At 48.4% G+C, this 14637-nt stretch overlaps 1 protein-coding gene across 6 annotated transcripts in view; it reads right to left on the bottom strand.

The window, feature by feature from the left end:
- Nucleotides 1–11074: 11074 nt before the first annotated feature.
- Nucleotides 11075–14637, bottom strand: part of EP300 (EP300 lysine acetyltransferase) — a 129115-nt gene continuing 125552 nt past the window's right edge. For all 6 annotated transcript variants that reach the window (XM_073327139.2, XM_073327141.2, XM_073327148.2 and 3 more), the window contains one exon: nt 11075–14439. In XM_073327139.2, the coding sequence (XP_073183240.2) occupies nt 12187–14439 (2253 nt within the window). In that variant the 3' untranslated portion in view covers nt 11075–12186. The remainder of the gene's footprint in view (nt 14440–14637) is intronic.

The raw sequence follows: 14637 nt of genomic DNA, 5'->3' as shown, positions 1-14637 counted from the left end.
TATATAATATCACAGATATCTCTAGAACTATATTATTGCATTTAGAAAAGGAGGACTTGTGGCACCTTAGAGATTAACAAATTTATTTGAGCATAAACTTTCGTGAGCTACAGCTCACTTCATCGGATGCTCACGAAAGCTTATGCTCAAATAAATTGGTTAGTCTCTAAGGTGCCACAAGTCCTCCTGTCTTTTTGCGGATACAGACAAACACGGCTGCTACTCTGAAACCTGTCATCATTGCATTTGTAACTCTGATTATTTTACCATTTGATTACTATTCCATTTAGCTCAATAAAGGCTACATTTGTCTCAGTGTGAGGGTCCTGTCTTGCATCCTGAGGGTCCTTGCAAACTCTGTGTAGCCTGCTTCTGGGACAAGGACCTTATCATCTTCTGATCAGATTAAGTGACGAGCCTACAACCCATATGATCCAAATTAATAATATGAACCTCCTAAAATCAGGCAACACTCTCCCTACTCTTGTGAGCTAGCCTGTTGCTAGTCCACTGAGCCCCAAACTGTGGGGCACAGTCCCCCGCAGGTGGTGTGCAGGAATATTCGGGGGGCGGGGAGAGCTAAGGGGCCTAGGCCAGTTCCCACTGGAGGTGGGAAGGGAGCGCCACACTTCCAGAGCTACTCCACTCCCAGCCTCACTGCATCCCCAACCCCCTTCAGCCCCCAGTCATGCTAGACCTCCAGGCCCAATCCGCCCCCATCCCCAGCCCTGCTCTGCCCTCATTTCCTCTCTATGCCCCCCCAACCAGCTCCACCCCCATCCCCAGCTCCACCTTCAGCCCAAGCTCCGCTGCTGGGAATCCTTGACTGGGCAGTAATGGCAGGAAGGGGCACAGACAGATTCTATTAATGGTAAAGGTGAGGTGGAGAGCACGACTGGAAATGTTTGTGCACCACTGTTTTTCGTCTCATTATACTGGGGCAGGCCTTTCTGGTAGCAATCACATGCCTGTTTGTTATGGTGTTGGTTTGTTTTATAATGAAAATAAGATCACAGTCATTTTTAAAATATTGAGCTGAAAAAAAACTGAAACTTTATTTTAATCAGTAACCCAAATATTTTTTCAGTTCAGTTCCAGATCAGTAGGTAGAACAAAATTATGGTTCCAGTTTAGTTCCCATTTAAACACCAGTTTGAACTGGTTCTCTGGTTTAACTCCCAGGGCAGAATAGATTATTTGGGCAGTTCAGATACCAGGTAAGACATCGAAGTGCTCTCAGGTGGTTCTAAAATAAGCAACACAGGGACAGAGAATGATTCTAAGCATCTAAACAATGAGACTGTCTCAGCAATTCCTTGCTTATTCAGCAAGGAATCGCTAAAGGAGGTAGGTGGGTGAAGTGGCTCCTGGGCCAGGGCTGTCAGGAGGATCCTGGGGGGTGGTAGGGCACTGGAGAGGGGAAAAGGCAGAGGGAGGCAAATCTATGTCTCCTCACACACACACACACACACTTTAAATGGTGCATCTGCCTCCCTAAATCTAACCCCCAGAGTTAGGGTGCAGGCTGAGAGAAAGACCCCATCACACAGGTGGGGAGATTTTTAAAAGGTACAAATGGGAGTTAACCATGTTGCCAACTCCTGCAATTTTATGGTGGCTCTGACAACGTCTGGTGATCTTCCTGAAGCTCAAGGGGCTGGAGCCCAGAGCCATCTCAGCTTTCATTTAAAAATCAAACAAACTTCCTTGGCCTCCCACTTGCAGAAAAAAGCTTGACCAGGTGATGAGAGTGTAACCCCCCAGGCTCAGAAACCAGCAGGAAAATGCAAAGCACCAATGTTAAAAAAAAATCTCCTGGACGCTCTGCTCCGCTGTGCTGCCCTAGGTGTGGGCCCTGTGGGAGGTGGGGGAGATGCCTCACAGCCCACTGGATATGGCTTTTCCCAAGGGTCCCTCCCTCTCTCTGTGAGCAGATGGCCCTGCCCCTTCCCCCAGGACTGGCAGAGCAGAGGGTGTTTCCTCTAATGGAAAGGGGGGGTCCCCCACTATCAGCACTCTCCCCTTTGCGTCTGGCTGCTCCTGGCCACGTGCATCTCTGGGGCGGGGCGAGGCACAGAAGTGCTGTGTCACGCCCAGGTGTCACCAGTGCCACACACTCAACTTATCCCTACCGGTGTCACCAGCCAGCTTGCCACCACAGCCCCATCACTCAGCCCCTGGTCGCACAGCCAACGGGCATTCACCCCGCCTGTGTGCAGCCAATTAACACTGGAGACGGGAGCCACCAGCCTCCACCACCATCCCCGAGGGAGGCCTTTCTGAAACCCAGTGCAGCACATTCCTATTAAAACAAGCCCTGAGATGCATGCTGCCCTCTACCCCCAACAGCCCCGTACTCAAGCATGCTCATTAATATAGAGTGTGTTACCCAAAGGAAAGTATCACAGCGCCCACTGCAGAGGGACTGTCGAAGTAACCATACCTCCTCTGCTGCTGCGGGAGCCCAGGAACGCAGTGGTGCAAACACATTACAACACTGCTTAAGACTGTCTAGGCTGTGTAACTGCACTAAGGGAGCGTCAAAAGCTGGGGAAAGGGAAGGGCATGTTTGCCCCCCGCCCATCCCTGCGGTGGTTGGCCCTGTGCTGGAATAGCAGAGGCCAGGCCGGACGGAGCCATTTCCTGGAATCGAAGTCATGCGTCTCCCACTCCCCACCACAAGGCAGCTGCTACATCCTGTGACTGACAGAACACACACCGAGCTCTGGGGAAAGGAGGCGAGAATTTCATTTCTTGGCTATAGATACTCGACTCTGTAGACTTGATGCAACCTGCTGAATTTGCTTGGGGAAAATGCTGTGTTTAAAAAAAAAAAAATCTTATTGTTCATGCAATACAGGGATGGCGTTAGCTATTTTGCCTTACGCCTAGTTCACATTGTGAGGGGCCTGACTCATGATTTGGGGGTTCCTAGTGGTACAGATGCTAGTATGGACAGGACGGTTCTGATGACCCAGTTATTTAGGCGGAATTTAAGCTGGCTAGAGAGAAGCTAGTCGTGGAAATGGTTCCATGCTGCTCTGGGTGCTTTGTGTCTGCTACTGTCTGGTTTAGTTCTGGCAGCAGAATGCAGAAAATACACCACACAGGCTTTCAGACCCTTCCCCCATCATTTTACTTTCCTAGGGTCTATCTACGCCAGCCAAGCCATCTGCCAATGTGGGATCATGGGTGGAGGCCTGGATTTGAGAAATCTAACATCCACAGAACTGGCTAAATCTTATGACTTCTTATAAAAACACACACAAAAAGGCCTTTGAGGATCAGCAATTGTCTAGGAAGTTAATGGCGTCCTAAAGTTACCCAGTTAAGCCAGTGCAGTTAGAGATTAATGTGACTGGTTCATGAAGTCTGCTAAGCCCTGTCCCACAATGCACTAGTCCAGTTGGTCTGTCTGGTGTACTTTCTGCATTCCACTGCCCAGGGCGGAGCTTGGGTGGAAGCCACTTAGTCGTACAAATACTGCTGCAAACATGCTGCAGCTCATTGGCAATTTCCTCTTCTACAGGTGCGTTCAAATAGTACATCTCGGAGCACACCCTCATCCAGCTGGCCTGCAATGCCAGGCAAAAACTAAGGATGGCAAGACAAAATTATATGATCAAGGACTAGAATAACCAGTCCAGAGTGGGAGGAGGACAGGCCCCTTCAACGCTGCGCCTCTCCACCCAGCCCAACACTCAAGGACAGCAGGAGGCCAGCAACATTAATCCTGGATGATAAGTAGGGGCAGTAGGGAAGACCAGGATGTGGAGGAGCATGACCGGGAACTACCAGGCCCCAAGGACATTTTTGGGGTCCCCCAGGATGACCACGTCAGAAGACTTACAGGGTTGGTGTGTGCAACACGGCAGACGGGTTGGAGGGGATGGAATCGAAGGAAGAGGCACCCTTTAACAACGTAGCATTTTTTTATTGCGCAATAGACCAAGAGCAACTGAGAGAGCAGATGCAAAACGTGACTTTTCCAGGTCCATGTTCAAAGCAGACACAAAAGAACAGGCATAAGGGTTTAGGAGTGTTTGTCAAGCCTTGTTGGCACACAAACAGGAACCAAAAACTAAACTGGTCGTGATTTACACCGTTAGCCACAAGTCAGTATGCGGACATGTATTTCAAGAATAGGAGTGTCCTATTTCAATATTCATAGACAAGATGTTTAACTATTTTATTCTCTCACCTGCTATGTAGTTCTGAGGACTTTTCCACACAGCGAAATGTATTGAAATGGCTCTGTTACAGCCGGTGTCTTTTGTGCTTCAGGTAACACTGATCTATCTGAGATAATATTTTAATCTGATAACTCCAAGACAATAAAAAGGTCCCCCAGCCAGAGCCGGTGCTAGGCATAAGCAGACTACACAATTACTTAGGGCCCCAAGCAGCTCCCAGGAGACCCTATTAATTAATAGTATGTATTGTGGGTGGGGTGGCCCCCAAAATATTCCTCCTTAGAGCTACCGATGGGCTACCACCGGCACTGCCTGCAGCCCGAGTGAAATCCTCAGTGACGTCAATGCCACCTTCACCACTTTGCTCCTAGTTGCCTTCCTAGGGCTTGTACTTGTATGACTGATGGGCCACTCTTAGCTGGTGTAATTGCCAGCTGGTTCCCTTTTCCTCTCACCAGGGTCGACCCTAGACCAAGTGGCGCCCCAGGCGAGGAGCGTCTTCAGTGGCCCACACTTCATTTGTTAAACTTTTGAATACCCTATTTTTTATTGCATTTGTAGCCCATTTCATGGTTTGATGCACAATTTGCACGCATGAGTCATCCTTGTCATATAGTCACTACTTACACTCTTCAAGTCTTAAAACACAAGTATACTTTCACAGTTACACAAGGTTCACAATATCACAGCTGGACGCTCACTGCAGTTAATTCTTATATCTCACTGACTGACTGACGCCGCCCTGCCCCTTGTATACCCGCGAGGGCATGGCAGACAACATTTTAGGAGAGGGGTGGGCAAACTTTTTGGCCTGAGGGCATCAGGTTTCGGAAATTGTATGGAGGCCTGGTTAGGGAAGGCTGTGCCCCCGCCCCCTATCCGCCTTCCCCTTGCTTCTCGCCCCCTGACGGGGGCCACCCCCAGGACTCCTGCCCTCATTCAACCCCCCCACACTCCCCACCCTCTGACCGCCCCGACCCCAATCCACACCCCCGCCCCCTGACCACCACCCTGAACTCCCCTGCCTCCATTCAACCTGCCTGCTCCCCACCCTCTGACCGCCCCAACCCCATCCACACCCCCACCCCGAACTCCCCTGCCCTCTATCCACCCTCCGCCACTCCCTGCCCCCTTACTACACAGCACAGAGCACCGGTGGCTGGTGGTGCTGCAGCTGAGCCGCCCAGAGCGTTGCCCCGGTGTAGTGCAGTAAATTGCTCTCCGTAACTGCGACCAGCAGCACAGTCCTACGCGGAGCCGTTTAATACACGATGCGCCGAGGCTGCGAGGGAGGAGGAACAGCGGGAGAGGGGCAAGCCTCCCGGGCCAGGAGCTCAGGGGCCGTAGTTTGCCCACCTCTGTTCTAGGAGGTTCCAGGAAAATGTAGTTCTCAAAGTCTGGAAAGGTCCATGAGATTCTACGAAGGTCCAAAACATTCTAGGAGGTTAGTAAAAAATGGATCCACATACAGAATACCTGAAGTGTTACTTCCAACATTCTATTTTTCCTTTTGTAGGTAACAGAAACAGCACCCCGAACCCAGCACCCCCCAAGCCCGGAACTCCATGCGGTCACCTGGGTCACCTGCCCCTAAATCCGGCCTGGCCTCTCACTCCCACAGCTCCACTCCCTGAGGCTGGTGCCTGTTTCCTGTTTAGGGTGACCAGACAGCAAGTGTGAAAAATCAGGACAGGGGATGGGGTGGGTAAAATAGGAGCCTATAAAAGAAAAAGACCCAAAAATCAGGACATCTGGTCACCTTATTCCTGTCCTCCACATTGGGCTGAAGTGGAGGGAGTCACAGTGATGCATCACCAGCTGCTTTTACAGGCTCTGCTTAAAAAGTAATTTATCAAGGGACGAAAAGGGGCATTTGGTTGGCGATTGCTCCTCTTCCATTACGGCCTCAGAATCATCAGACATTCCAACTTTAAAAAACAAAAAACAAAAAAAACCCCCAAAACTTTAGAAATAGCAGCTGTTCCTTGGAGAAGCCAGCAGCCGCTCTCCCAACCCTTAGTCTAAGGTGTGGTGGTGTTTGTTAGGCATTTAAACAAGAGATTAAAAAAAAAATTGAGCCCAAACTCCTCTCCTCCAGCAGCTTAGCTCCACTAGCCAGTTTGGGTGCTGCCAGTGGCATTTATTATACTAAATAAGGTCTCTTGACTGTCACCTTGTCCCCCTCTTCATTTGTCTGTTGAATACACCGGTTGTCTCATTATATGCCAAGGTTGGAAGCTCTTTGGGATGGGAATATTAAAAAAAAATCCCATTCCTAGCCCCATAGAGCCCTGATCCATGCTGGGAAATCTCTAGCTACTAACACAATATAAAGATCTTCATTTGGGCACAGTATCCTTCCAGAAAAATGGCATCCACTCATCCAAGTATTAATGTAAAAATCCAGGAAGCTAAACAAACTCCATGAATCCCTTCTTCAAGGGCTGGAGAGGGCTTTGTTGTGTAATGTGCAGTGAAAGTGCTAAACAACACATCTTTAAATCCAGACTGGCACGTGTGCACGCTCTCTCTCTCTCTTCTCTACCTCAAAGAGCAGTTATTGGGTGGGATACAGGAACTGCTGGGTGAAATCCTATAAGTTGTGATATACAGGATTGATCATCTAGTCTATGTGGTCCTTTGTGGCCTAAAAAAAAAAAAAAAATGAAGCTAACAGAACGAAGATGCAGAGAGAAGATGCAAAAGATTTTTGCAAAGGGCTTTTTAGCCATGTGTACAGGGCCTCCCACCTATACATTATATGTGAAACACACACATTCACCTTCTGTAAGGGGAGTTGCATGCATTTAAAAATCCTTATTTTGGTATTTGACAATGCCAGGTATCACCACCCCTACAACAATCCCCCACCCAAAGAAACAGACAATCCTATATTATGCTTGCATGGCCAAAATAATGAAAAGGCAGTGATAGAAGAGCCTTATAACTCTGAATTCAGCTAAGATCGGCTTCTTTAAACTGATTGTTAACATTCATACAATATGGACTCTGAACAGAACAGAATTCAGTGAGAGCAGTCAGCTTGCAAGATACCCCACTGCACCTCATGGGCGCCTAACTGCATCTCTGGCTATTATTCCAGCTCACAACAATGGATGAATAACAAAGTGAGTAGCGAAGCACAGTCACTTGCAAATGCCTCCTCCAGGAAGTGTGTGAATTACACAGCAGACGTTCACACTTGGTAGACAAGCAAGCATGTTATTGTGTTACTGTGTGTATATACTCTGACTAGGGTTAGTTTAGGGCATGCAGTCAACACAGGTGACTACAGATTAGCACGGAAGCATGTTAGCGGAGTTTAAAAAAATAATGGCCCTGAAGATCACCTTAAATGGATCCCTAATGACATATACATCAAAATAGTTTCAGACATTAGAGGTGAGGTGGCTTATTGACAAATAGCTTTAGGTCTAAACTAATGAAATGTGTAACTCAACCCCTTTGGAACAAATAGAACATAGGGAGGACAATACACCAGGGCCAAGGTTTTCAGATGTATAGGATCTTACTGACCAGCATCTCTCAATATCAGTCCACTTCAGTGTGGTGAGTGCTCAAAGGTGCAGCACTGGGATGGATGTGTTCCTGCAGTTGCTGCTGATACACTGGTTGTGGTCATACCAGAGCAACCCCAAAAGGAGAGCCGTGTTTGCAAAGGCAGGTAACACCAAACACATTTCACTTTTAAACGGAAACTCCAGCAATCCCAGGGCCATGAAGCAAAAAGCAGCAGGTGGAAGAGGATATGTCCGCACATGACTAACCCAAGAATTATCTGAGAGATTTATTGAAGAATTTTGTCCCATTAGGTTAGTAGCTAAAAGGGCACCTCCAGCCGCTTAGCCTTGATAGCCTGATCCAACCCCACAGTGCATTGGTCTTACTCAGCTTGAAGTTTGAGGCCACTTTCTGCAGGAGGCTGCAGCACCACTGCATCTTTGGGAAGCACTCCCTAAGCAGGCCTACAGCCTGGCGCTCTGGGACTCTCCAGTCACAAGGAATGCAGGCTTCCAAGCCAGGGACAGAACATTCTCCTTGAGATTGAAATAGACACCAGCAGCTTGGCTAGGATGAGGGAGAAGCCTGTCAAGGGCATTGGGAACACAGAGGTGGGATGTTAAATGGCCCCTTTCAAATGCTGTGAGGCATGGACAAACAAACTTCTTCCCCCTTGAAGAAAAGGAAAGTTACTTAGCAGCCCTACTGCCTTACAGTTCATAGTGCCCAGGACAGGTGCTGACACAGATAGTGTATTTCTATCTGTGCTGCCCACATAGAAAACTTTCCTCTTGCTGCTACACAGGATTTTCCTAATCACAGTTTCCAATTCTCTAGCAGTATCTGCCAGACATCCTGTACTACTAACTTAGCAAAGTAATACCTTCACGCTAGGTTAGAATCCAGGAGAGGAGGAGGAAAGAGGGAGGTAGATGCAATTCTGCATGGCAGTAAAGCCAAAGCCCCCTGTGGCCTACAGACACACTTGGTAACAGTGATGAATGTGGGAATTTTGGTAGTATTTTTTATTTCTATGAGCACCTCAGTTTCTCTCTGGGCTTTGTATTGCTATGCACTAAGTGCAAAGGGAAGGGGCAAGGTATTGGAATCTTGCAATGGTCGGTCTGGATATCAGTGCCATTAAACTGAATAAAGTCTACACCTGCGAATGGAGGAGCCAGAAGACACAAAGGAAACCCCAATGGCCCGGACATTGATGCGTAGCCACGAACATTCTTCTCACCTCCCCTGCAGGCAAACTGGCCCCATACTGGAGAGCAAAGGGGAAAGGCATCACATGCTGTGTTAAGAGCTGTGCTCTCCCCTGGGATGGGGACAAAGAAGAAGAAGAGAAAGGAAGCAGAGTTGGCTTCTACAGCGGCATGACTCAGGGAGCTGACGCTCATGTCTGAACTCTGTCTTAACCTTTGCTTCTTGATGCTGACCTATGGACTTTCAGATGCTGTATGCCAGGGGACTTGGCTTGGAGTTGCTACAAATATCTATCAAAGCACTGCTCCCTCCAGGGGTGAACAACAAGCCTCCCACAGGAGCCTAGCTCAGCTGGACTTGTTGCAGGAAGCCACAGAAAAATAGGAATCCCCGGCCCCCAAAGGCCCTGTCTCAGAGGATATGGGCCTTTCTCTGTGGAACTGTTTGGATCCTGGGGAGTTACCCCTTCAGCCCCCAAGGGGCTGGTTACACGCTGGGGCAGACACCAAACCTTGCAGATCCATGACCGTGACAACCTGCTGCTGGGATTTTGAAGGCGAGCCAAAGCTGGTCACAACTCAAATCCACCCTGAAGCTCTTGGGGTCTCCCTCCGACCCCCATAATGGATCAGATTAGAGACTGATCATTGCCTACCCAGGGTGTAAACTTAGGGCAGATTTAGCACTAGCTAAGGAAACAGTCTTCACTGAAGCCTCTACAGGCACTGGCCCTGCGGGACAGACTAGAAATTTTAGGTTAGAAAACGGGCACTCTAAACTTTTGCCAGAGCCATCATCCTTGGAAGAAGGTTGGGATCAAGCAAAATAGTTCCTGGAACTGAAATCCCTAGCAAAGAAATACAAATTAATACTAAACTGAGTATTTACTATGGAACTAGGGTTAGCTGGAGGAGGAAGCAAACTGCACCTTGTCATTAGAGGCTGAGGGATGAGGAGGAGTTCTGGCGTATGTGTATGCAGCCTTAGTTCCTTCCAATCTGCCCTGCACCTTTCCATGGCACAACAGAAAGCCTGCATTAACAGGCTGGAGAATTCTGGCTTGGTGTGGAATGTGTAGATACAGTTCAGGAGTGGTGATCTGTATTAACAATACTTGAGAGAATCCTAAGCTTCTCACTGGAGTGCTTTCCATGGACCCTAATGAGGGCTCCCCACCAGCTTTCATGTAGTCTCTACCTAGTAGGTGTATTATTGTCTTTTAGCCTAAGTTATACTCATTTCTACACTGTATTTCTCTTCCTTGTTGGTATTTAGACCTTTCAAATACTTCCAAGTAGCCATCCTATTCCCCTGCCTTCCCATAGCTTGTGGCAAACAACGTTCGTTCTTTCAGTCTTTTCTCACAACTCACTACCCACAACACCTTATTCCTCCAGTTTGACCCATAGGCTACACCTACACTTGGGAGCTGAGTTTGCGACACCCAACACACATAGTTGTACTCAAGCTACCCTGCTAAAAATAGCATAGCCAGGATAGAAGTGGTGTCGGTTCAGACTAGCTGCCCTGAAGACATCCCCAACAGGATCCCCTGGCTCTGTACCTGGGCAGCCAGCCTGAGCCGCAGCCTGTGCTACCCCGGTACACTGCTATTTTAAGTGCACTAGCTTGAGCAGAGCCAGTGTGGGTTCATCTACGCAAGCTGAGAATCACACACCCAGCTCCAAGTGTTGACAGTCACAATGTTGGCACAAAAAGCTCTCCAGGGTACTCCAACAGGAATGTGGTCTTTCAATTTTGTATCACCCAAGCAGAAGTTTGGGTTTCATATTAAGGAGCGGCCTGTGGAACTTAAGATGCTAACCTAGTCAAACACACCAACTGGAACCCATCAGGCTGGGATGGCAGCTGTGTAATGGAGGGGGACCATGTCTTGTTTTGGTAAATTACAGAGTGAGCAGATACAATTACAGAGTCTTACCAAAATGTGCATTTCTAATGCTAATTATAAACAACCCCAGACTGTAAATTTGCTTTAAAAAAATGACAAAAACAAATGTATATTAAATAATTCTCCAACTTCTGACCACCAAAAGTGTAAGCAGCATATACTCCGCTGTCCTCACCATTTTAAAAATAAGCACCATAGGTGGGAGAGAGGAGAAGGGAAGCAGTAAAAAGCAGGCTGTCTGTCTCACACAGTTTATTTAACAATAGGTAATAAGAAATCAATTTTAACAGTCTATACAGTGATCGAAAGTTCGTATTTATAAGTAATCAACCTTAATTGCATGATTTACAACATTTGAGGGTTTTTTGCTTTCTATTTTCAAGTTTTACAGAAAGTGGAAGAGGGTGGGGAAAGAGGGGAGAGAGAGAGAGAGAGAGAGAGAAAGCAAGCATAAAGAAGAAACCCCAGGGACTTTTCTCAGGTTAAAATCATCCTCTCGGAATTGTTTCTTACCCTCTTTTTTATTTTTTTTCCTTTGTTAGATGTAAAAATAACAAAAAAATTCTTTCAAGAAAACAGAAACCACAATATATATACTACATCCATTTGGCAGCTGCCCCTGTGTATTTGCAAAAATGTTGTACAAATTATTTTAATACTTGAAGTTTTTTTTTAAGCTCAGACTCTTGTATAGAAAATTCTTGGAGGACAAAAGTAGACTTCAGGAGGGGACTGGGTTATTTAATATTTTTACATTTTTTCAAAGAATTGACATCTTTCCAACCAAAGAGGAAAAAACTGGTATTTATTTTTAATATATATTTATATATATGTAATGTATTTTTAAAGCAACATTAACCCCTTTTGTCCTCCGGTTTTAGGAAATGTTCTCCTGTGGGTTTTTTGCAGTGATGAAGAAAAACCAGAACAGGGAAAATGTTAACCATCTGCCTCAGTAAATAATAACTATCAATATTACATATTTTCATTAATTTAAAAAAAAAATAAAACCTATTGGAGGCATGAGAAGGGGGCCAATTTAGTCAGCGGCCAAAAGACCACCCTTTTCCCCTCCACTTCCCAACGCACGCATGCGAGGAAAAACAAGAAAAAGGACTGGTTATGATTCCAGCCATAACAAAAATATATTCTTTGTATTCTATTGTCCCTCAGGTTTATTTTGTTGGTTTCTTGTTTTTAAAACCACAAACTACTGCTGCAGAGTTCGGATGTGTTCCAGGGAAAAATGTTGTTTTAGCTAAGAAAGATTCAAAAAAATTCGTCTTCAGTACAAAAAGTCTTGAGAAAATAAGTTTTTTTTTTTGCTCCCAAAATGCTACAATGTGTCTAGTGTATGTCTAGTGTACTCTGTGAAAGGTTTGAATTCAAGTCTGAGTTATCGGAGCTGAGCCCCAGTTCCGTGGCGCTTGTACCATGGAGGCCTGCCATGCCTGGATTGCCAGCAAGCTGAGAAAGCATTGCACTCTGGTCCGGGCTGGCAAAGTGCCCCTGATCCATGGGGTTAGCCTGGGCAGCTACCAGTCCTGGATGTGGGGAGCTGGTCTGCGGAGAGACATGGTGTGGAGAAGGTTGAGGTTGCATCCGAGGGGAAGGGCTGGAATGGGGGGGCTGGGACTGGGGTCGTGGTGAGGGTACAGGCTGTGGAGAACGCACTTGATTGGTGAGCGATGAAGGGATCTGCTGGCCCTGTAAGTGTGGGGACTGGGCCTGACTGGGGAGCATGTGCTGTTGGGGGCTCATAGGGTTGGGCTGAGCTGGGGATCCCATTTGCTGCTGAAGTAGCCTCTGCTGGAAAGCCTGCTGCAAACTGGCTCCTGTCTCTGCACTCATTGCCTGTGGAAGCTGGCTCATTTGTCCCATAGTTCCTTGCTGCATCTGTTGCATATGATGCTGCATCCTTTGCTGTTGCTGCTGCTGCTGCTGCTGCGCATAACCGACACCCTGGGGCTGCTGAAACTGATTATGGTTGGCCATCCCGGGCCCCAACCCCGGGCCTGCTCCTTGCTGCTGCTGCTGCTGCTGATGGCGCTGCTGCTCCATCATCTGCTGCCGTCTCATTAGAAGATCCCGGAATTGCGGAGACATCCCAGAGTGATTCATGTTCATCGGCTGTGCCTGAGGGTTCATCCCACCCATGGCCTGCTGAGGCTGCTGCTGCTGCGTCTGTTGGGGCATGCTGGGCCTTTGGACCCCGGCCTGCATGGGGTTCATATTTTGCATGGCTGGGTTTGGGTGCACCCCTCCTTGCTGCCCTTGCATGGCTGGCTGTGGTTGAAGCCCTGGCTGCCCCTGTGGCATTCCAGGCTGCCCTGGCATACCTTGTGGATTTTGAGACACTGCATACTTGGCGGCCCTCTGCTTGATGAAAGCAGCCAGTAGCTGAGGGTTGGAGTGGAGAATGTTAAGCACCTGCTGCTGCTGCATGGGGGAGCTGGGAGACCTGAGAGTCCGCAGTAAGTTTTGTAAGGCTGCCTGGGGCAGAGATGCTGGTTTTGGCTGAGGCGCACCAGGAACCTGACCCATTCCTGGCTGAGGCGCCATGTTCATAGGCTGCCCTGGCTGGGCTACTGACATCATGGATGGTCTCTGCATTCCTGGCTGGAGCTGCTGTGGTTGGGGTAACCCACTCTGGGCCCACGGTGGCTGCTGCTGGATTCCTGCTGGCCCCATCCCTTGGTCTATGTGACCGCCAGGCCCTCTGGCCATCTGGGGAGGGTTCATCCCCATTGGTGGCATCGGATTCAGTTGGGGCATCTGGTGCTGAATTGGCCTTTGGAAAATCTGAACTTGTGCCATCTGACGCTGAGTCTCTGCTGCTCGCTGGATCTGCATGGCCATTTCTACTGCAGCTGGAGGAGGACCCTGGACTGGTGGCTGAGCAGTCTGAGGTGGAGTTGGAGGAGTTATCTGGCCACCTGCTTTGCCCTGGGACACAGCACCAGGGGGTTGAGTTCTCGGCATGGTGTAGGGCGGCATAGTATTGGGAGGTGCAGGTTGGGGTTGCGAGGCAGGCTGGGGTGGTGGCTGGGGTTGTGGGGTCTGTGGTGTTGGGGGTTGCTGGCCTGTTGGAGTTGTTGGTGTGGCTGGTGTTGGTGAAGGCAATCCTTGCTGCTGACCTACCACACCGGTCCTCTGCATGCTTGCCATCCTCCTTCGGAGCATCTGGGCCTGCTGCAGACGGTGCTGAAGTTGCTGTTGGCGAAGCTTGTGTTTAATGTTGAGGCAAAAGGGCACCGGGCACTTGTTCTCCTGGCAGTGCTTAGCATGGTAGCAGCAAAGAGCAATGAGCTGTTTGCAAATAGGGCACCCTCCGTTGGTCTTGCGCTTGCAGCCTTTGGTATGTTGGACAACTCGTTTCATCTTCTGACAGGATGGCAGTGAACAGTTGGCGTTACGACACTGGCAGGCATGGACAAGGGACTGGATACAGCGCTGGATGCTCAGGCGGCGGGAGTCACCAGGGCTCTGGGTGGTTGCAGTCTGCTGGTTGTTGCTCTCATCATCTAGGCCAAGGCCCAATTTCTCCATCTTGTGGTCGTGGTTTTTAGTGTTATAACAGGTGATGCACAGGTCGTAATCCTGGAAACAGACAACATTTTGAAAATTAAACAGCTGTCTACATAACCTGGCATAATAAATATACAAATGGGGTCATGTCACTCAAGGGATATGGACTGTGATTGGGGGAGGGGGAAAAATTGGCCTTTGTTGATTATAAAGCCGGAAGGGACCATTGTGATCATCTAGTCTGACCTCTTGTGTAACACAGGACATACC

This window comes from Lepidochelys kempii, chromosome 1 (assembly GCF_965140285.1).
Source record: "Lepidochelys kempii isolate rLepKem1 chromosome 1, rLepKem1.hap1, whole genome shotgun sequence".
Lineage (NCBI taxonomy): Eukaryota > Metazoa > Chordata > Testudines > Cheloniidae > Lepidochelys > Lepidochelys kempii.
This window is presented reverse-complemented; position numbering and strand designations above follow the sequence as displayed.